The 21,387-nt window shown below is 60.0% G+C and overlaps 1 protein-coding gene across 8 annotated transcripts in view; it reads right to left on the bottom strand.

Annotated features, from left to right (window-relative positions):
* Positions 1-21,387, bottom strand: part of ABLIM3 (actin binding LIM protein family member 3) — a 45,633-nt gene that overhangs the window by 11,310 nt on the left and 12,936 nt on the right. For all 8 annotated transcript variants that reach the window (XR_005957038.1, XM_041489936.1, XM_041489938.1 and 5 more), the window contains exons 2-6: positions 7,431-7,568; positions 5,219-5,402; positions 4,983-5,095; positions 3,028-3,154; positions 2,821-2,914 (exon numbers count right to left, since the gene is read on the bottom strand). Coding sequence is in view for 7 of the 8 variants with exons in the window: in XM_041489936.1 (XP_041345870.1) it covers positions 2,821-2,914; positions 3,028-3,154; positions 4,983-5,095; positions 5,219-5,402; positions 7,431-7,568 (656 nt within the window). In the remaining variant the exon portion in view is untranslated. The remainder of the gene's footprint in view (positions 1-2,820; positions 2,915-3,027; positions 3,155-4,982; positions 5,096-5,218; positions 5,403-7,430; positions 7,569-21,387) is intronic.

The raw sequence follows: 21,387 nt of genomic DNA, 5'->3' as shown, positions 1-21,387 counted from the left end.
TCTGCACCAGCTCTTCCTCCACAGATTTGAGCAAATTTGGCCCCAGGTGTCACAGCAGGGAAGCAGCAAAGGGAGAAGAAGGATCCCAAAGAGCTCCCTGGCCATCACTGCCAGCTCCTCTCCCTAAAGGACCTTCCTCCTCTGCACCAATTTCAGTGCTGGGGACAGGCTCTTCCCCAGCTGGCTGCTCTTTGACAGGGCTAACAGCTGAAATTGGGAGCTTGCTCCCCTCCAAGTGTCTGCCAGTATTTCAGTTATGGGCTGGGAGCCAGCTCAGGGCAGGAGGAAGCTGGGCTGGCACAGCTCAACCCTAAAGAACTTCTTACTCCATAATAAACCAGGAGAAGAGGGAGAGTAATTGAAGGTGGCAGAGGGAAGATGAGGCTTTTGCTCACACAGAAGAGGGGGATGGAAACAGGAGGATCAACAGGGAAATTTGCTGCAAGGATAACTGAGAACCTGCCCATAAAATCAATCTGGAATTCAGTGTCCTTGGGGGGCAGATGGCAATCAGTTCCTCCAGTTTATGCCAAAAATGAGAGGAAGGTTTCAGGACAGGCAGGAGGGTGAGTTTGGAGGGTTTGGACCCCTCTTCCTTTCCTTGCACTGCAGGGAGGGGCCAGCCCTGTGCCAACCCAAGCCATTCCCTGTGCAGGGAGGCTGGCTGCTCCCCCAGGGGTGTCCCAGCCCATTCCCAGCCTTCATTCCATCCCACACCTTCTCCAAAAGCCACCCAGAACTCCTCCAAACCATGCACAAACCTTGCTCCTTTTATTCTGGTTTTTAGTGCAGCTGGTGCCAGGCTGGTGCCGCTGTGAGGGAAGGGAGCTGCTCGTTATCACAGGGTCCCTTAAAGACTCATTAATGATCCCAGCCTGGCTGGGCAGCCTGGAGCAGTTGGGAACAGCCTGGAGGCTGCCAGCATAGCACCAGGAGGCTCCTCGGTGCCTGAAATGATTTAAAGGCACCCTTCCCATGTCACACTCTGACAGGGAGGACAGTTGAAGCTCCTGGATCCACAGATGGGAGCAGCCACAGCCCAGGGAGGGTGAGCAGCTCAGGCTTCCACCCCTGGAGGTGTCCAAGGCCAGGCTGGATGGGGCTTGGAGCAACCAGGGGGGTTGGAATGAGATTATTAAGGTCCCTTCCAACCCCACTATTCCATGATTTTGTGACAGGAATCCCAGGCCCCCTCTGGCTCCTGCTCCCAAGGCAGGCAACACCACCCTGCTCACAGCGCTGGCATCCTGAGGCTGCTCTGTCCTGGCACGGGGCTCCTGGGGGCTGGCAGTGCCCAGGGGAGGAGCAGCAGCAGGGCTTTGATGTCAGGGCTTTGTCCTGCTCACATGTGCTGAGTGGTGAACTGCAGGGCAGCCAGCCTGGGGCAGCTGCTGCAGTGCTGAGCTCGTGCTGCCAGCAGGGCTGGCACTGCTGCCCGAGCCTGGAGTCAGCAGAAAGCTTTGTCAGGCACACACAGCCCCCCCAGGCTGGGCAGAGGCGCTGGGAGCTCCTGGAAATTTGTCCCAGCCTCAGGAGAGGTTCCTTGGGCAGGCTGGAACTCCCAGGAGCAGGGAGGGTGATCCCTTCTTGGGGGCTGTGAGTGAAACAGGCTGGAGACGTCCTGGGAGCCTCCCAACAGGCTGGAGACATCCTGGGAGCCTCTCAGCAGGCTGGAGACGTCCTGGGAGCCTCCCAACAGGCTGGAGACATCCTGGGAGCCTCTCAGCAGGCTGGAGACTCACAGAGCCACAGCCACGGCCACCCCAGCCCGCAGCACCTCTGAATTTGGGCTGCAGCTCCCTGTCTCTGTGCCCTGGGGCTGGCAGAGCTGTGGCAGCCCTTCCCTCCTGCTCAGCCCTGTGCAGGGGGAGCTCTCAGAGTGACAGAGCACAATTCCAGCACTGCTGCCTCCCTGTGCCATCACAGGGTGTAAAATCACACCAGGCTTCCTTCTCTGTGCCTCCTGAGCCTTTAAATTACCCTCAGACTGGATTTTCTGCCTTGGTTTTTTTTTTTTTTTCCTTGCCAGCACTGGGACAGAACAGAAAGCACGAGAGGACACATGACTCCCAGGAGATGGGAAGGAGCAGCCCTGATGGACCTCCCTGTCCTTCCCCAACACCATCCCTCACTCCCCTCACCAGCTGTGCAGCCCCAAACACATCCCACAGGCACCTGCACCCACGGTGGCATCCCTGGGGAACCCCTCCATCCATGGTGGCATCCCTGGGGAACCCCTCCATCCATGGTGGCATCCCTGGGGAGTCCCTGCATCCATGGTGGCATCCCTGGGGAGTCCCTGTACCCATGGTGGCATCCCTGGGCAGCCCCTGCATCCCTTGTGCCATGCTGCCATCCCTGGGCAATCCCTGCATCCCTCCCTGGCTCTGCCAGAGCAGCTCCTGCTGCCCAGCCAAGCCCCCCTGCTGAAGGGTAGCCCCTGCTCCGGTTCCTGCCGTGCCAGGGGAGTTCCAGGGGTGTTCCAGGGGTGTTCCAGGGGGTCAGTGCCCGCCGGAGGGTGCTGCAGCCCCGGAGCAGGCTCGGCAGCGGGCAGCAGTGTGGGATGCGTTTCCAAGGCAACAGGCAGGCTGCCGGCACAGGGATGGGCTGGGGACACGGCAGCAGTTGCGGGGGCCGATGTCCCACAGCCCCAGACGTGTCTCCAGCTCCAGTACCCAAGGGCTGGCATTGCTCCCCGCTCTGCCACCCTCGGAGGAGGCGGTCAGGCTGTGACACAGCTGCTGCACGGCCCCCGGGGCTGGAGGGTGGCACCGTGGCACGCGTCCCCAGGCCATGTCCCCGTCCCAGCCCCGCGCTCACCTCCAGGACGCGGCCGCTGATGTAGCGGTCACAGGTCTCGCACTTGATGCCGAACTGGGCGTGGTAGTCGGACTCGCAGTAGGGGATGCCATCCCTGGGGAGAGGCACAGAGGGGTGGGTGCCAGCTGGGTGAGTGCCAGGCCAGCCCCGCGGGCAGCCCGGAGCGCGGCAGGGCAGGAAAGGGCAGGGCAGGGCGGTGGCACTCATTTGCTGATGTACTCGCCGGTGAGGATGACCCCGCACGTTTGGCACTTGAAGCAGCTGACGTGCCACTGCTTCTCCAGAGCCAGCAGCGACTGGCCCTGCTTGATCTCCTCCTTGCAGCCGGCACAGTCTGGGGGGACAGGAGGGGATGTGGGCACGGCAGGGACACCCCCAGCTGCTGTGACAGCCCTGGCAGTGCCCTCACCCCCAGAGGAAAGCCCTGCCCCGGAGCATTTGCTGTTACAAACACCCTGCTCCTGAGGCAGCCTCGTGGGGATCATTTCACTGTGGCAATCTGTCACCTCTGCTTGTCCCCAGACCTCGGAGGCACCCTTGGCACCCAGGCACAGCCCTGAGCTGGGCTTCCCTCGGCGTGAGCAGCCTGAGCCAGGTCAGCTGGACATCAGGATAAAAATCTTATCTGAAACAGCGACTGGGCACGGCAATGGTGTGCCAGGGAGGGGCTGGAGTCACCGTTTAAGAGAGGTTTAAAAGAGCCTGGACGGGGCACCCAGTGCCAGCGTTTAGCTGATGAGGGAGGAGCTGCTGGGTCACAGCTTGGACTCGATGACCTCAAAGGTCTTTTCCAGCCTGGTTCGCTGTGTGCTGGGCTGTGGGAGGGCCCCGCTGGGCTGGCAGGTGCCCAAGGCTGGGCAGGGCCGGCAGAGGAAGGGCTGTGCTGTCCGGCCCCGCGTCCGGCCCCGCTGCGCCGTCCCCCGGCCTCCCTTCCTCCCCCGGCCCCCAGCAGGAAACACACGGGCCTCGGACCCTGACCTTGACTCCTCCTTGTCCTCTCTCCCCTGGGCAGCAGGTCTGCCTGGAGAGGGGGTTTCGTTAACCCCATCCCTGCCACGGGGGAAGCAGGAGCAGCCAGCCCAGCCCAGGCTGCTCCATCCCAAATCCCTGCCTGGAAGATTTCTGACCCCTGGACAAAAGCAGGATCTGTTCCCTCATTGGGGTCCTGCTGGTTTGGGGTTGCTTGCAGGGCTGGGGCTGCAGGGAGAGGCTCGGCATGCTGCTCCCAGGGATGCCTTGGCTCTGGAATGCTCCAGCAGCCCGCAAAGCTCCCTGCCACCCTGCTGGTGGCACTGCCAGGGCCACCGGGCGGGCAGGGACAGGCTCCGTGTGCCTGCAGCTGCCGTGAATAAGGCTTGGTGTCCTCAGGTAACCCCGCTGCAGGGCCCAGCAGCGCCGGGAAGGGGATGGGGAGGGAGAGGAAGGCGGGAGGGAGGCAGAGCCTGGCTCCGCGCAGCTCTGGGAGCCCACGGAGGAAGATGAGGGAATTCCTGTCCTTTGGCTCAGTCCAGCCCTGCCACGTCCCCTCCATCGAGGGCTGGGGGGAGGGAGGCAGCTTGGGGGGCTCACAGGGGGTGTGTCAGCACCAGTCCCACTACCAGCAGTGCCACCATGGTGACTAGGTGACAAGGACCACGGGTGACACCCTGTCCTGGCTCTGGCCTGGCTGCAGGACTGTGGCAGGCACTGACCTCCAGGCAGGAAGGGAAGGTCCTCCCAACCTGGGGTCAAAAGCAAGGCCAAACCCACCCTAAAGAGCTTGTCCATCGCTCCAGCTGACTCTTAAGGGATCTCTGGGGTTCACCAGGGCAAGGGGGTGAGCAGAAAAAACCTTTCAGTGCTTGCAGAGCCAGCAAGGAGCACCAGTGCTGTGACAGCCCCAGGAGCATTCCCAGGGCAGCCACTTGGACACCAACAACTGCCTCGGAGCAAACCCAGCTCCAGAACCTCCCCATGAGTGTGGTGGCACCTGCCCAGGTCACCAACAGGCCAGGGGAGTTTCCAAAACCAGCTGCAACCCTAGGTGGAGCCGCAGGAGTGCCCTGTCCTTCCTCCCAACCCTCGGTGACACCTGGCTCTGCAGGGTGGCCCCAAAACCTGTCCTGTCACCCCCTCCAGGGCCACACAGCCCCTCTCTGTGTACCCAGCACAGCACAACTTACGGCTGGGCCCGTGGATCTTGATAGGCTTGGTGCTGAGCAGGGACTGGGAGCAGTTTTGGCAGACGCAGTCCTTCCCGCTGAACGTGACCTTGTCTCCGATGGGGAACGGCTTCCTGCGGCCAGGGACGGGTGGGGAGGGGTCAGCAGTGTCCCCAGGAGCTGCTCCTGCCCCGGGGCCAGCAGGGAGCTCCGGCAAGGGCTTCTCCAAGGGGCCAGCAACCCTGGGTGCCACTCACCTGCAGGTGCTGCAGACGAAGCACTTGGGGTGGTAGGTCCTGCCCAGGGCAGAGATGACCTCGCCGGTGATGAAGTCCCCGCAGCTGTCACAGCGGGTCCCGTAGAGCTGCTGGTAGTCGTGGGTGCAGATGTACTCCTGGTTCTTGAAGAAGAAGCCCGACTGGGCCAGGTCGCAGCCGCACACTGCGGGGAGGACACGCAGCCGTCACGGCAGGTCCGCGATGCCCCAGGGTGGCAATTCCCGAGCTCCGCCGCCTCGCCAGCCTCCTGCAGGTATCTCCGAGGGTTTCCCTTGCTCTGGGGCCTCCCACAAGATGTCAGTGTCGGGCTGCGGGATGGGGCCGCTCCCGCAGGGAATCCCACTGCCGGTAGGGAGCCCCTGCACTGCAGCGCTCCTGCAGCTTGGCACGACCTGGGCATTCCCTCCCCGAGCTGCCCCGCCGGCTGGCACTCTCGTGGTGTGAGGAAGATGAGGACAGGGCTGGGAGTGCCCCAGGGACAGCTGGGCAGGGGTGTTGTCCCTGCCAGCTCCGTGCTGAGCCACCTGCAGTCCCGGCCATGGAGCCCTGCCCTGACGGGAGCACTCAGAGCTCTCCCTGCTCGTTTTTCCATGGGTGTACAGCCCAGCCTGGCTTCCTCCCTGCTGTGGGAAGTGTGGGTGGTGCACAGCCCATCACAGGAATCCAAGCAGACGTGGCCAGCCCTGGCCTCAGCATCATCCCCCTCCTACGGCCTCTGCAGCCAGAGGGACCAGGAGAGCAGCAGAGCCTGGCAGTGCCATGGCACAGCGTGCTCTGGGGCCTGGGCACCATGCCCAGCCCGCCCTGCAAGGTGACAGGGTGGGGAGGGCACCACAGAGCGACTGGGCACCCGCTGGCACAGCCCACCTCGGTCTGTGCTTGTCCTTCAGCCCCTCTGTCCTGTCCCTGCAGCTGTGGGGACAGGGATGCAGCTCCTGCCCTGTGCTGCACCCCTTGCAGCTGCTCCCTGGAGACCCAGCAGGGGAATTTGGGTCTCCCAAACATCCTGTCAGCAACGAGGGATAGCCCAGCAGCTCGGGGACAGCATCAGGAAGCAAATGCAAGATAAAACGAGGCTGCTGTGTGCCCTGTTTGCTGTGGGAACAGCACATCCCGTGGCTCAGTCCTGTGCCAGCTCCCGGGGACAGGCAGCGGGGCTGCAGCCAGCCAGAGGTGGCAGGAGGTGAGAGCTGCGAGGGAAGGTGAGACAGGAGGATTTCCTCTCATTATTTATTCCCTTTCACTTGGAAATCGGGCAGTGAGCTCTGCCAGGCTCTCCCTGCTGGCTGCTGCTCCCTTTGAAGCTGTCTGAGCTCTTTGTCTGGATGCTCAGCTCCTGCTGGATCCTCCAGGCCGAGCTGGGAGAGGGCAGCACGCCCAGCACAGGGCCCTGCAGGTGCCAGTCAGCCCTGAGGGCATCCCGGGACAGATCCCCCCTCCCAAAAACCTGGGGCTGCCCACTCCACGGGGGACAGGGCTGCAGAAGGGTGGGGACAGCCCGGGGAGTGTCACCTGCAGCCAAACCCTCTGTTCTGGCAAGGAGCAGAGGGTGGCCAGGGGGATGGATGCTTAGCACAGGGAACTTGGAAGAGCAGAGGCCTTTAAAAAGCCCTGGAATGGGGAATTTTACAGCCTGCAGAGGCTGGTTGAGAGCAGCTGCTCCAATAAAGGAGCTGAGGAGCAGCAGCAGCTCTGCACCATGAGCTTTACAGCCCTGCAGCTCTCCCCTGCTGCTCCAGGAGGATCCAAACAACCTCTCTGCTGCACTCCTGCCAGCCCTGGGGGGCACCAGGTGCCAGCTGCACGCCATGGGCAGGTGGCAGGGATGTCACAGGGATGTGTCAGCCAACCCCAGCTCTGTCAGAGCCGCTCTGGGCATCTCCCCACCTCGCTGCCTCTCAGCCAGGCTGGCAGTGCCTCCTCCCCCTGCTCCTCCTCCTGCTTTGGGAGCAGCTGAAGGACACGGTGACCTCCCCAGACACAGATGGGCACGTTTGGGACCTGCAGGCTGCTCTGGGTAGGGACACTGAACACCCAGAGGTGTCACAGGCTCTGCCATCACTCAGTGTCTCTGCCTGCCCTGTGCCACACCACATCCCCCCTGCAGCTGCCACCTCAGTGGGCCAGGCAGGTCTGTCCCCAGGGCTGTGGGACAGCGTGGCCAGGAGGTTTTTGGGGGGCCTTGTCCTACCTTGGCAGGTGAAGCAGCGGATGTGGAAGTGGTTGCTCTGCACGCGCACGACCTCGCCCTTGCAGGTGTCCCCACAGCGGTAGCACTGGATGGCAGAGGAGCTGCTCCCAGGGGTGTAGGGGTTCTGCTGGTAGGGAACTGCAAGCAGGGACAGCAGGAGAGAGGGGAAGGGTCTGTTAGGATGTGGGACACGGCCGGGTGTCACTGCACTGAGCTCAGGCTGGTGGCTGTGACACGGCCAGGCCAGCACTGAGGGAAAGGGACAGCACCCAGTGATGTCACTGTCACATTTTCTGAAAAATCCTTTCACCAGGATTTTCTCCTGGGAATCTGAGAAGCCTCAGAGAAAAATGAAAACAATAATTATCTGATTTGCTTCTCCTGTGTTTTGCTGCTGTGGAATGTGTTTGGAGATTGTTTCATTGGTTTATGTGAATTGTTTTGACTCAATGACCAATCACTGTCAGACTGTGTTGGGACTCTGGAAGGAGTCATGAGTTTTTCAGTAGTATCCTTTAGCCTTCTGTCTGTATCCTTTCTGTATTCTTTAATATAATATAGATCATAAAATAACAAATTAGCCTTCTAAGAACATAGATTCACCATTTCCTTTCTTCATCTGGGAACCCTGCAAATACAAAACAGTGACTCTGAGATGGGAGCCCAGCCTTCTCTGGATCTGGGATTTCCCTGCCCCACAGAAGATGCTCACGGGCCTGCAGTGCCAAACTCTGGGCAGGTCACCCTGTCCCTGCATGGACAGCCAGGTGACAGCATCACCCCAGAGCTCCCAGTGCTCTCCTGTCCCCACAGCAGGTGCACAGGACACTGCAGGGACAGTCCCCACTGCTGCTGACCCTCAGAGAGCTCTGAGCTGGCAGCAGCTCAGGAAGGAACTGCTGGGCTTTTGGAGCTTCCACTTGTTTGCTTAGGAACTGGAGGAAGGAGACATTTGTCAAGGAGCTTTCAAACATCACAGCAATGGAGTGCCTGGCCCTGGTGGGGCTGTCACCTCCTCAGCGAGGAGCAGCAGCCCGGCCCCAGGGCTCCTTCCAGAGCAGGGAGGTTCTGGGAGGAGCTGGGGCTGCACCAGGGCAGGGCAAGAGCTGAAATTCTCCTGCTGCAGACAGTGCTGGGCTTCACCTCCACTCCTCACCCTCTGGGACAGCACCCAGGTGATGCCCAGCAGCCTCAGGGCAGGGCAAGAGCTGAAATTCTCCTGCTGGAGACACTCCTCACCCTCTGGGACACCACCCAGGTGATGCCCAGCAGCCTCCCCCCACGCTCCAGGGTGAAACCCTCCTGCTCTGTAGGGATCCTTCTGCTGTCTCAAGGCAATTCCCAAACACCCAGAGAAAACAGAGCAGCTCCAGCTCTCCCTGCCCCACCCAGGAGTGCTGGGGCTGGGCAGGAGCTCCAGCCAGGCTGACACCACGCCAAGCACTGCAGGATTTATTTGCTGTAAGATTTCCGACAAGGAGTCACAATCTGGGCAAGCCAAGCAGCAAAAAGGAGGATTTCAGCGGACCAGAGATTTTCTGACCCAGTGCTGAACTGCATTCCCAGGAACAAGAGAAGCAGCTGATTGAAAGGCAGCCTGTGAAGTGCCTCCAGAGCAGGGGAGAAGGGCACAGGACAGAGGAGATCACTCATCAGAGGCTCCTCGCTCACCGAGGGGCAGATCAAGTGACAGGGAACAGAAACAGCCCATTATCAGCTTCAAAAGCCAAGCAAGAGAAGTCAAAATGACATTGAGACCGTGGCACAGTAAAATCCCATTCCCTGTGCCAAGGGCCCAGAGGCACAGGGGCTGAACCTCCTGGAGCACGGCTCCATCCCTGGAATGGGCTGCGAGGGAAGCTCCCAGCGCCCTCCTGCAAAGCTCAGACTCCAGCCTTGACTTCCAGGAGCTGCTGGCATTTCCCTTCCCTGCGAGCCAAGGGCCCTCAGAGGTACCTGAGGCACTAAAGGACACCAAGTGCCAGCAGGGAAGTGACCAAATGGGAGTCAGGCCTGGAGCTAGCCCAGCAGAGACTAATTAGTCTAGACCTAAATCACTCTGAGGTCCCAAACAAAAGGAAGGGAGCAGGGAACCCAAGAGAGGCAGCCCTGGGGATAGGAATGCAGCACCTCCTGTGATGGTTGCTGGTGTAATGGGTGCCCAGGACTCTGCAGCTGCCTGAGGGGACCAAGAGGGTTTCCCAAGGCTGGAATAAATGAGGGATCTTCTCTGTAGGGGTCTCCAGCAGAGCAAGAGTTACAGAGCTGAACCTTCCTCCCACGCACCCACAGCTCACACCCTGGCCCAGAACGAAGCCCAGCCCTGGAAATCCACAAAGCTGGGAGAGGAAAGCAGGACAGAGGCAGGGGGAAAGCCAGGAATTCATCCACACTTAAACACTCACAATAAAGAAAGGGGGGGGGAGACAAAAATAATAATAATAATAATAATAATAATAATAATAATAATAATCTGTGTTGGAACATGCAGGCATCGCTTAGTGCGGGCTTCTGGTCTCCAGGGAAAACTTCCTGGTGTCCATAGCAACACATCCACGAGCCCTTGCTGGTCTGATGGGAGGGAGGCAGAGGAAAAGGAGCTGAGGATGGGAAAGATGCTTTTAGCTGTGCTCCAGAGCTGGATCTGAGCCATGACTGCTGGCTGTGCCTGTGGGGACGGGTCAGGACCCGGCTCAGGGCACCCTCACCCTCCTGCTTTGTCCAAAAACTCCCCAAAGCTTCCTGATTTGTGCTTAACCCCCAGGCCAGGCTGGAATTGTGGCCGGGAACATTGGTGCATTGTGTGCCTGTGTTCCAGGCAGCAGCTGCCCGCCTCGTGGCCCCGTGCAGGAAGTATTACACACCCCAGAGCCCCGAGCACAGGGCCAGCTGAGCGGGGCAAAGCTCATTACACCAAATAATCCACTAATAATGTAAGTAGCATTAGTGGCCTCACAGGCTGGGATGCAGCAGCCGTGCAGAGGGGGTGGGAGCTGCCCAAGGAATGCCATAATCTGCCCCCGCTTTGCTCAGAGCTGCTTTGGGCCAACAATTAATGGGTTTGTGCTCCGCTCCCAGTGCGAAACACGCCCAGGGCCAGGTTGCTGTGGGGCTGTGCCCGTGTCCTGGCTGGTTCCTGGCAGGCTCTGGGTACAGCCAGGCAGGCAGGGAGCTGCCACGGGGCTGTGTGGGCACTCGGCAGATTTGCCAGTGATCCGGATTAAGGTGGCACCTCCGGTCAGGGATTGCTGCCCCGCACAGCCCCGGGGTCAGGCAGCGGTGCCCGTGCCCAGCCAGTGTGTGACCTGAGCAGGGACAGACCTCAAACATCCCCCAAACACCCCCAGGGCACAGCCAGTGTGTGACCCTGGCAGGGACAGACCTCAAACATCCCCCAAACCCCCCCAGGGCACAGCCAGTGTGTGACCTGAGCAGGGACAGACCCCAAACACCCCCAGGAGGTCACAGGGCACAGTCAGTGTGTGACCTGAACAGGGACTGACCCCAAACACCCCCAGGAGGGCACAGGGCACAGCCAGTGTGTGACCTGAGCAGGGACAGACCCCAAACACCCCCCAGGACACAGACAGTGTGTGACCCTGGCAGGGACAGCCCCCAAACACCCCCAGGGCTGTGCAGAGCAGCTCTGCCCCCCAGGGGGGCATAGGGACCCTGCCCAAGGGCTGCTCCAAGCTCACAATCTGCAGCTCCCCCCGTGCAATGCCCTCCTTGGCTTCGGGAGGGTCAAGGACCTTGTTTGGTTTCCTGTGCTCTTCCTGCCCCGTGTCCAGCCCTCCAGCAGGATGGGGAAGTGCTGAACCTCTGGAACACTCTGAGCACTTCAGGAGTGGAAGGAGAACAGGATAATTTCCATTTCCAAGCTCAGAACAAGCTCCTCCAGCAACTTGGGTTCCCCCAAACCCCACAGCCCCACATACCCGAGCAACAGCAAACCAGGAAAAGCTTTCCATGAGCACCCAGAGGAATTTTTAAAGATCCATCCCTCCTTCCCTACTGGGACAAGAGCAGCTGGTGCTCCTTTCCCACCTATTTCCCTCTTCCAGCCCATTGGCCCTCCAGGAAGGTCTATCAGGGAGAAGATGCTCCAGGTGGGGTTTGGATCATTATCCACAGGGAAATGGGAATTCCCACCCAGCCCTGCTGCCAGCATGTTTGTAACACAGCATCTCCACTGGAAGATGGGCATGCCTGGCTTAATTAACAGTAATTAACATTTACACAGTGCTGGGAGAGCCACAGGTGAAGGGGACCATGGTAAAGCAAAGCATTCACCCTGGAATTAGTAAGGAGAGGCGGTGCCACCATGGGAAACTGAGTTTGGTGGGTGCCAGGGGGATGCAGGGACTGAGAGCTGGCACCTACAGCAAAGGGGTGCCAGCAGGGGATGGATCCACCCTGGAGTGTGGAGGGAGATGTGGGTTCAGTGTGGGATGGATCCACCCTGGAGTGTGGAGGGAGATGTGGGTGTCACCATGGGATGGATCCAGCCCTGGAATGCTGGATGCTGACAGATGATGCTGGCATCATCTCTCCAAATCTCCACAGCTCCTTGGGGCTGAACTCCCTTCCAGCAGCTCCCCAGTGCTCCCAGTGCTGCCTGGCAGCGAGCAGTGTCCCGCCCCATCCCCTGCAGGCTCCCTGTGGATGGAAATCCTCTTCTCAGACCCCCCTGGGGTGGTGGCACCAGCGTGGCACGGGCGGGGGTGGGAGGCGGGCCGGGTGAGGAAAAGTGGGCACTCCTGGTGGGCACTCCCGGTGTGCAATCCCTGTGGGTATTCCCAGTGGGCATTCCCGGTGTGCATTCCCGGTGTGCATTCCCGGTGTACATTCCCAGTGGATATTCCCGGTGGGTATTCCCAATGGGTATTCCCAATGGGCATTCTCGGTCTGCATTCCCAGTGTGCATTCCCGGTGGGCACTCCCGGTGAGTATTCCCGGTGTGCATTCCCTGTGGGAATTCCCGGTGTTCACTCCCGGTGTGCATTCCAGGTGTTCACTCCCGGTGTACATTCCCGGTGGGCACTCCCATTGGGTATTCCCAGTGGATATTCCCGGTGTGCACTGCCGGTGTACATTCCCAGTGGACATTCCCGGTGGGCACTGCCGGTGTACATTTCCAGTGGATATTCCCGGTGTGCATCCCGGTGGGCACTCCCGGTGTACATTCCCAGTGGATATTCCCGGTGTGCATCCCGGTGGGTATTCCCGGTGGGCACGGCTGGCACTCCCCGGGAAGGGCCGGTCCCGGGGCTCCGGGGCTGGCAGAGGCTCAGGAAGAGGAAGCCCAGCCCTGGCAGCCCGAGGACGGCAGGGCTGAGTGGGCAGGAAGGAATTTCGCTGGAAGCTCGGGAGAGGCCGGGGTGAAGCAGCGGGGATGGCACACAGCGTGCGGGCTGGGGGCACACAGCGAGGTCACAAACCCCGCTGCTGGCACTGGCGACAAGGAGGGCACCCCGCAGGAGCCGGCACCCCAAACCCGGGGGATGCCGGGGCCCGGCTGGCTCCAGGGGAGGATTTCCCCTCCGGCAGGAGCTGAGCCTGTCCCAGGGTGCCGGGGAGGAAGGGTGGGAGCTCCAGGGCCGCGGGATGTGGGTTTCTCATCATCATCAGCAGCAGCGGGGCCAAAGGCTCCTGCCTGCTGTCCTGCCGCGGCCAGGCTCGGCTGCAGCCTGAGAACGCCTTGGGAAGGAAGGGCAGGAGAGCCTCGGGCTGTGTCCTGAGCCTGGCATACGGGAATGTGCCTGCTCCAGACACAGTCCCAATTAACAGGGCTGGAAAACACCCTGGAGTCCAGCCCAGTCCCTGCTGAGGAGGGGACGCTGGGGGTGCCAGCACCCAGGTAAAGGCTCAGCCAAATCCCCCTGAAATCAAGGGAGGGCCCAGCAGCTGGGATGCTCAGCTCTGCAGCTGAACCTGAGCCCTGCACGGCCATCTCTGTGCTCAGGCTGCTGCTTCCACGGGGCTCCCACAGAGAAAATCCATTTCCTTCAAGGAGAAAATGCCAGATTTACCTCTGGACAAAAGATTTTCTCTCCTGATCCTTCCCTTCCCAGTAAAATCCAGAAGCAACACGTGGTTCTTTATTTAATATTTACATTTTTAACCTGGGGAGGGCTGAGTGCTGCTGATGGGCTGAGGACAGTGTGAGCCTGCAGCAGCCCCAGCTGCTCCTCCAGTGCTTGTCCTGAACCCCTGAGGGCTGGGACAGTGGCCTGGGGACACTGGGGAGCACCCAGCTCACCCAGAGCAGCCCCTGGGCTGTTCCCAAACCCGTCAGCCAGCTCAGAGTGTATTCCAGGCAGGATTAGAACCCCCTCCAGACCATGCCAGCCTCTCCTGGCTCCCAGGCAAAGCCATCTGTGGCTTACAGCTCAACACCCTCCCCTGTCACAGCTCCTAATCCAGCCCTAGGCTTCCCTAATTAGATCAGCACCAATTATTGCCCCCACCTGGCTCACACTGGCCCCTTGCCCCTCACTCCCTGGGTGGGACACAGGACACAGATGAGCCGTGGGTGCCGTGAGGATGGCACCAGGGAGATGGAGTGGCACTGCCACCATGGCAGAGGGCACGGAGCTGGGGAGGCTGGGCCAGCACGGGCACCACACCAGGGAGAGAGGGAGGGATGCTCCCAGCACCTCCCAGCAGGACTGGGATGGATGCCACAGGTGCCCAAATAGGTGCCAGAGCATCGTGAGGGCACGGCAGCACATCGTGCCAGGGCGGGAGCTGGCTCACACGGGGACACACTGCACAGACAGACAGGAGGGGGGTCAAAAACACCCCGAGGAGACAAAGGAGGGAAGGAGACAAGGAGAGAAATCAAGGGGATAGAAGGAAAACAAGAAAAAAAAAAAAAACCTGAAAAAAATGAAGCCGGGGCCCTGCCTGCAGAGCAGAATTTGCTTCTGGCTGCGTTTGTGGAAATTATTCTCCAAACGAATGTGGAGGAAGCTGTGATTGTCTCCCCAAGCTGACCTGGCTGCAGCTGCCCCTGCCTGCCTGCAGGATGTTTACTTCCCACACAGGCAGGGCTGGAATGTGCCAGGGAGACCCCAAAACCCCCCCTGGGGCTCAGAGCTGTCACCTCCTGCCTGCAGGAGCCCCCAGTCCCATTCCTGCAGCACCTCGGGTGTCCTGAGGGATCTGGGATCATCCTGGAAGCACTGAGTGCTGCTGTGATCTGCCCAGATTCCCGAGAAAAAGAGGGAAAAGTTGCTTTTCTAATTCTTGGAGCTGCAGGGAGATTTGATGACCTGAGTGCAGACAACAGGAAGGCACAGCAGGGCTGTGAGCTGCACCCTGGGCAGGGCCGGGGAACACGCTGGATCCCGGGAATTCTGCCGGATCCCAGCAGTTCCACTGCATCCCAGGAATTCCTCTAAATCCCAGGAGTTCCACTGTATCCCAGGAATTCCCCTGTATCCCAAGAGTTCCCCTGTATATCAGGAGTTCCACTGCATCCCAAGAATTTGCCCATATTCCAGATATTCCCCTATATCCCAAGAGTTCCACTGTGTCCCAGAAATTCCCCTGTATCCCAAGAGTTCCCCTGTATCCCAGGAATTCCAATGTATCCCAGGAATTCCACTTTATCCCAAGAGTTCCTCTGTATCCCAGGAATTCCCTTGTGTCTCAGGAATTCCCCTGTATCTCAGGAATTTCCCTGTATCCCAAGAGCTCCCCTGTGTCCCAGGAATTCCTGGCAGCAGCCAGGGAGCCCCACGGGCACCTCCTGGTTGTGGCATCCTCCCACCCAGGGCTGCAGTGACACCCCCAGGGAGAAGAGGAGGATGAAGGTCCCTCCTTCAGCATTCCCAGCACCCCCTGGGCACTTCCAGTGCCTGAGCACCCTTTCCATGGGGAAATTCCTGCTGTGCCCACCCTGAGCCTGCCCTGGCCCAGCCTGAGGCCGTTCCCTCTCCTCCTGTCCCTGTTTGGGAGAAGTGACACCTTCCCTTCGCTGCCAGCATGGCTGTGGGGACAGCAGGAGGATGAGGGGACAGGAGGGTGGCTGTGCACACCCAGGGTGGGAATTTGGGGGGCACAGAGCTGGGGAAGGGCTGGAGCAGGGCAGGGGTGTGACCCTGGGAGATCAGAGGTTCAGCTGAACATCCCTGCTGGCAGCCCCAGCAGTGGATTCCCGGGGATCCAGGTGCCCTCCTGGCAGCCTCCCTCCCTCCCTCCCTGCCATCCCAGCTGGATCCTTTCCCAGGTGACACTGCACATCCCCTTTCCCGGGTGACACTGGCACATCCCTTTTCCCGGGGGACACTGGCACATCCCCTTTTCCCGGGGGACACTGGCACATCCCCTTTTCCCTGGTGACACTGGCACATCCCCTTTCCTGGGTGACAATGGCACATCCTCTTTCCTGGGTGACACTGGCACATCCCTTTTCTCTAGTGACACTGGCACATCCCCTTTCCCTGGGTGACACTGGCACATCCCTTTTCCCGGGTGACACTGGCACAGCTCCATGGCAACAGGAGAACAGCAGTCCCTGCACTGCAGCTGCAGCCCGGGCTCGGGGCTCACACCTTTGTGCTGCAACACCAGGGGAGCCCCTGCAGCACAGCTCTGCCCAAACTGGGACTGACTGGGAGCCCAAACTGGGACTGAGTGGGAGCCCAAACTGAGACTGAGTGGGACTTACTGGGAGCTCAAACTGGGACTGACTGGGAACCCAAACTGGGATCCCAAATTGGGACTGACTGGGAGTGCCCATGTTGGGACTGACTGGGAGCCCAAACTGGGACTGAGTGGGAGCCCAAACTGAGACTGAGTGGGACTTACTGGGAGCTCAAACTGGGACTGACTGGGAACCCAAACTGGGATCCCAAATTGGGACTGACTGGGAGTGACTGGGATCCCAAACTGGGACCCCAAACTGAGACTGACTGGGACTCCAAACTGGGACTGACTGGGACCCCCAAACTGAAACATGGAGTGACTGGGAACCCTAAACTGGGAATGACTGAGATTCCCAAACTGGGAGTGACTAGGATCTCAAACTGGGACTGACTGAGATTCCCAAACTGGGAGTGACTAGGATCCCAAACTGGGAGTGAGTGAGACTCCCAAACTGGGATCTCCGAGCTGGGAGTGACTGGAACCCCAAACTGGGAGTAACTGGAACCACAAACTGGGACTGACTGAGATTCCCAAACTGGGAGTGACTGGGGCCCCACAAGAGGCTCTGCCTGTGTGCCCAGGCCTTGGGAGCAGCTTCCCCGTGCCCTGCTGGAGCTGCCCTGCAGGGACCCAGTCCCAGCCCCAAATCTCCCGAGCACCCAAAAGGCTCCCCCAGCTCCCCCCTCCCCATCCCATGGCCAGGGGGATGGGCTTGGAGCAACCTGGGCTAGGGAAGGTGTCCCTGGCCACGGCAGTGGGTGGAATGAGATGATTTTTAATGTCCCTTCCAACCCAAACCATTCAGGGGTGCTGTGACATCCCCACTGCATCCCACCCTCCAAGTGTGGGACCAAACCTGAGCTGTCACTGCCTGCAGGAGCTCTGGGCCAGCCCAGCCCCACTCCTGCTCCCCTGGCAGGGTGGTCTCGAGGGACACAGCCCCTTGGCAGCCAGGCACTGGCCAGGGTCCATCTCCTCCCCTGGATTTGGTTCCTGAGGCGTGACAAGGGGGGAGCCCCAGCCAGCTGAGCCAGCCAGAGCAGGAGGGGTGGCCTTGCCTGAGGCTTGGACCCAGCCCCAGCCCACAGGATGCTGTTTTCAGCTCCAGCTGGGCTGGACAGGTTTTGGGGGGTCCACGCAAGGGGCTACACTTGGGTCCTAAAGCTGAGGGATGTGCGGAGTAGAAGAATCTAAACTTGAGGTCCTGGCCAAAAGCTGAAAAGCCTGAGCTCATCACTTTGCTGAGGCCAGATTTCCTGCTGAGCAGAGGCTGTGTTCAGGGCTGGGACACAGTCCTGGCTGTGTGGGAGTGCAGGGAGCCCGGGGGGACTGTCCCCTGGCTGCCAAAGCCACCCACAGCACCACGGCCAGGCCTGCAGCAGTCTGAGCCAGCTGGAGCACCAGGGACCATCCCAGCTGAAAACCCCCCAAAAAACCCCAAAGAGAAAGCAGCAAAGGAGCTTTCTGGGGAGGAGAAAGGGCAAAGGAGCTGTCAGATGGTGGCATCTCCTGCTGGGCATCGTGGAGGCAGTGCCAGGGTGGCCAGGACAGGAGGTGACACAATGGAAACATTCATTGCTGCTCACATGAACACCCGGAGACAGGCAGGACAGAAAGGAGATTATTGCTGGCTGCTGCAGGAGGGATTTGCTGTTTGCTGCTGCTGTGTTTTGTGTTTGCAGCTTCCCGTGTGGAAATGCTCTTTCCCTTGAACCTCCACCCACCAGCCCCGTGGATTTCGGGGCCGTTTCCCAAACATATGGCGCATCCATCAGAGACATAAAGGCTGCTATATTTAAAATATTACAAAAGAAAAGCCAGGAGCTGACATTTTTAAACTAGGCCAGCATCTGAGAGAGGGAGAAGTGTGGGGATTGAGGATTTTCCCTGCCAGATCAGAGCAGCAGCCCCGTGGGATGAGGCAGAGCCAGGCTGGCACCTCGCCACCCTGCAGCAGACTGTTGCTTCCAGAGTCTGGGAGCACTTTTGGGAGAGGATCCGCCTGCTCTGTCCCTGCCTGCACCTCCGAGGAGGCTGAACCCAGCCCTGGTGAGGTGCTCTGCACGGGGAGCTGCACCACTGGGCTCCTTCCTCCCTGGTTCTCCTGGGGATGGAGAACCTCCTGAATTCCCCCACTCATCTCTGTGTGTGTGCCCAGCATCACTGACCTGCCAGGCAGACAAACTCTTGCCTGTTTTCTAAAGCTCCTCCAGCTCTTTGCTCCCGTTCTGCAGAGTGCAGAGCACTCCCTTGTTTTATTTTAAACCCTATTCCTGTCGGCATTGTAACTCCAACCTGGGAGACTGCGTCAGAGTCAGGGAATGAGGGGTGGTGGTGGATTTGCTATTTTTAACTCTTTCTACTCCGGGGAGCCAGCTGAAATCAAATCCCCGTCCAGAGGCACTGTATGGATATTAATGCAATGAAATGGGAATTTGGGCTGGGGGTGACAGCTGGCAAAGCAAGCCCTGGCGTCACCGAGGGGACAATGTCCCCAGAAATAGGCTGCGGGGCAGGGATATTTGTTACAGAGCCCTCTCAATGCAGTTCCATTCCAGGGGATGAGTTACAGCTGGGGGCTGGGGGCAGAACTCCAGCAGGAACTTCCCTGGCTGGCTCCAGATTCCTCCAGGTGCTCCCAGAGCCTGGAAGTGGCTGGCTGGAAGCACTGGGAGCTCTGTCAGGTCCGGGGCTGAGCAGGGAGGGCACTGCCACATCCCCTCGGAGCAGAGCCGGGCCCAGCAGAGCCAGGCTCAGCAGAGCCAGGCCCAGCAGAGCCAGGCCTAGCAGACCCAGGCCCAGAGGCAGAGGCAGGCCCGGCAGCAGAGCCAGGCCCAGCGGCAGAGGCAGCACCAGGCAGGGCAGAGCCGGGCCCAGCAGAGCCGGGCCTAACAGGCCAGGCCCAGCGGCAGAGCCGGCACCAGGCAGGGCAGAGCCGGGCCCAGCAGAGCCGGGCCCAGCGGCAGAGCCAGGCCCAGCGGCAGAGCCAGGCCCAGTGGCAGAGCCAGGCCCAGTGGCAGAGCCAGCACCAGGCAGGACAGAGCCGAGCCCAGCAGAGCCGAGCCTAACAGACCCAGGCCCAGCAGAGCCAGGCCCAGCGGCAGAGCCGGCACCAGGCAGGGCAGAGCCAGGCCCAGCAGAGCCAGGCCCAGCAGAGCCAGGCCCAGTGGCAGAGGCAGCACCAGGCAGGGCAGAGCCGGGCCCAGCAGAGCCAGGCTCAGCAGAGCCAGGCCCAGCAGAGCCGGGCCTAGCAGACCTAGGCCCAGAGGCAGAGGCAGGCCCGGCAGCAGAGCCAGGCCCAGCGGCAGAGCCAGCACCAGGCAGGACAGAGCCGAGCCCAGCAGAGCCGAGCCTAACAGACCCAGGCCCAGCAGAGCCAGGCCCAGCGGCAGAGCCGGCACCAGGCAGGGCAGAGCCAGGCCCAGCAGAGCCAGGCCCAGCAGAGCCAGGCCCAGCAGCATGGAGCTGGGCTGGGCTGGGTTCCCCAGGTGGGACCCCGGGGAGGAGCGGGGCTGTTCTGGGATGCTCTGCCTTGGCAAAGCCCACGCTGCTTTTGGGCTGGCTGAAAACCAGAGCTGAGCTTGCACAGCCCCAGACTTCTGCCCCAGGCAAGCAGCGGGACACACAGGCACAAGCAAATTTGGCACCTTGATGCCTGTTAAATGTGCATTTAATCGAGATTTATAGGGGAACTTGCAATAGCAATTGATTATCAAAATCAGATTATTTATGGAGGTTTAGCAGCTATACAGGAGATTAATGCTGGTTGCAGGATAAATCCTCAGTAAATGTATGTTTCCCCAGTAATCAGCTAATAACACGTCAACCTAATTATCTCCTGAAAGGGGCCCAGCAATTCTGACACACACTGCAAGGAGATATTGTCATCTGCAAATGGCCACCAGAAGGCCACAAGCAGCTCTGCCTCCACACCCCAGGGACACTCCGTGCTGCTGCAGCTCTTCTGTTTTCCTCAACTAGTGTTTGCTTATTAAAAAAATATTTACTGAAGGTTTTATTGATATGTTTCTGCAGCAGTGAAGCTGTGCCACACAGCCAGCCCTGCACCCCAGCCCTGCCCTGAGCTGCTCAGGGCCGCCCCACACTGTCCCCTCCTCTCCCCAGATGCCAGGATGTGCCACAGGGATGTCCCCAAGGAATCCCATCCTTGGGAGGGGCAGGAGGGTGCCCTGCCTCTGCCGTGGCCAGGGCGGGCACAGGACCATGCTGTGGGATGCAGAGATGCTCTGGCAGTCACCATGGCAACCCCAGTACACAGCCAGGAGAACAAAGCTGCCAGGAGAGAAACAGGAGAAGGGAAGAGAAAAGGAAGGTGGGAAAAGGGTGGAAGGGAAAAAGCAGGAAAGGCAAAAAGCCATGGAGTAAAGGCTGGGGCAGGAGGGAGCCGTGGGGAGGGAAAACAGCAGTGGTGGAGGATGGAGGCTGCTCCCCTTGGGATGACCTTCACACAGCCACCCTCTGAGTGCACCACTGAGACATTTCCTGTCTCCTTCCACTGTCCCAGCAGAGGATCCCTCCAGGACATGGCCTGTCCCCTGCCAGTGTCCCACTGTGGTGCAGGAGGTGACAGCTGCCAGACCCCAGAGAAGCCTTGAGGCAGCTCAGAGACCCGGGAGGATGGATGGAGGGATGGATGGATGGATGGAGGGATCCATGGATGGATGATGGGCCAGGTGATTCAGCACCTTCCCCTGTCCCAGCACAGATGGGCTGGCTCAGGTTTTGGGGCACAGCCCAGCACACACACCACAGCAGCTCAGGGCTCTCCCACTCTGCCCCAGTTCTGGGCCCAGGCACATTTCTCAGCCCAGATGTGCCAGCTCTTTGTCCTGCTGCTTCCCAAGTGGAGCAGAGCTGCCTGAGCCCCCTAAAAGGTATTTCAGAACACAAACAATAACCAGTCCCAAATTCACAGCAGTGGCTGGTTGTGAAAGGAGCCTGGAACCAGGGGAAAACAGGATAATCCATGCATGGCTCAGGGCTCCCCTGAACCCCAGAGCAGGGCCAGGGTGGGGAGCAGAGGTGCAGCCACCAATCCCTTGTACAGCAAAACACATCCACACTCTCCACTCTCACTTCTCCTCCCTGCTTCAAAGGCAGAGAATCCAAAACCAGACGTCAGGGTTTGGGTCAGAAAGCAGCAGCTCCAACCTCTCTCAGCAGGAATGGAAAATAACATCCCACTTGGCTGTTTATCCTAATGAAATAACAAATCCAGAGGGAAGATCCCCTCTGCAGAGCAGCCCTGCCTGCAGCTGAGCAGGAATCACAGACACAGCCT

The sequence above is a fragment of the Pyrgilauda ruficollis genome, unplaced genomic scaffold, assembly GCF_017590135.1.
Source record: "Pyrgilauda ruficollis isolate IOZ18807 unplaced genomic scaffold, ASM1759013v1 scaffold97, whole genome shotgun sequence".
In the NCBI taxonomy this organism is placed as follows: Eukaryota; Metazoa; Chordata; class Aves; order Passeriformes; family Passeridae; genus Pyrgilauda; species Pyrgilauda ruficollis.
This window is presented reverse-complemented; position numbering and strand designations above follow the sequence as displayed.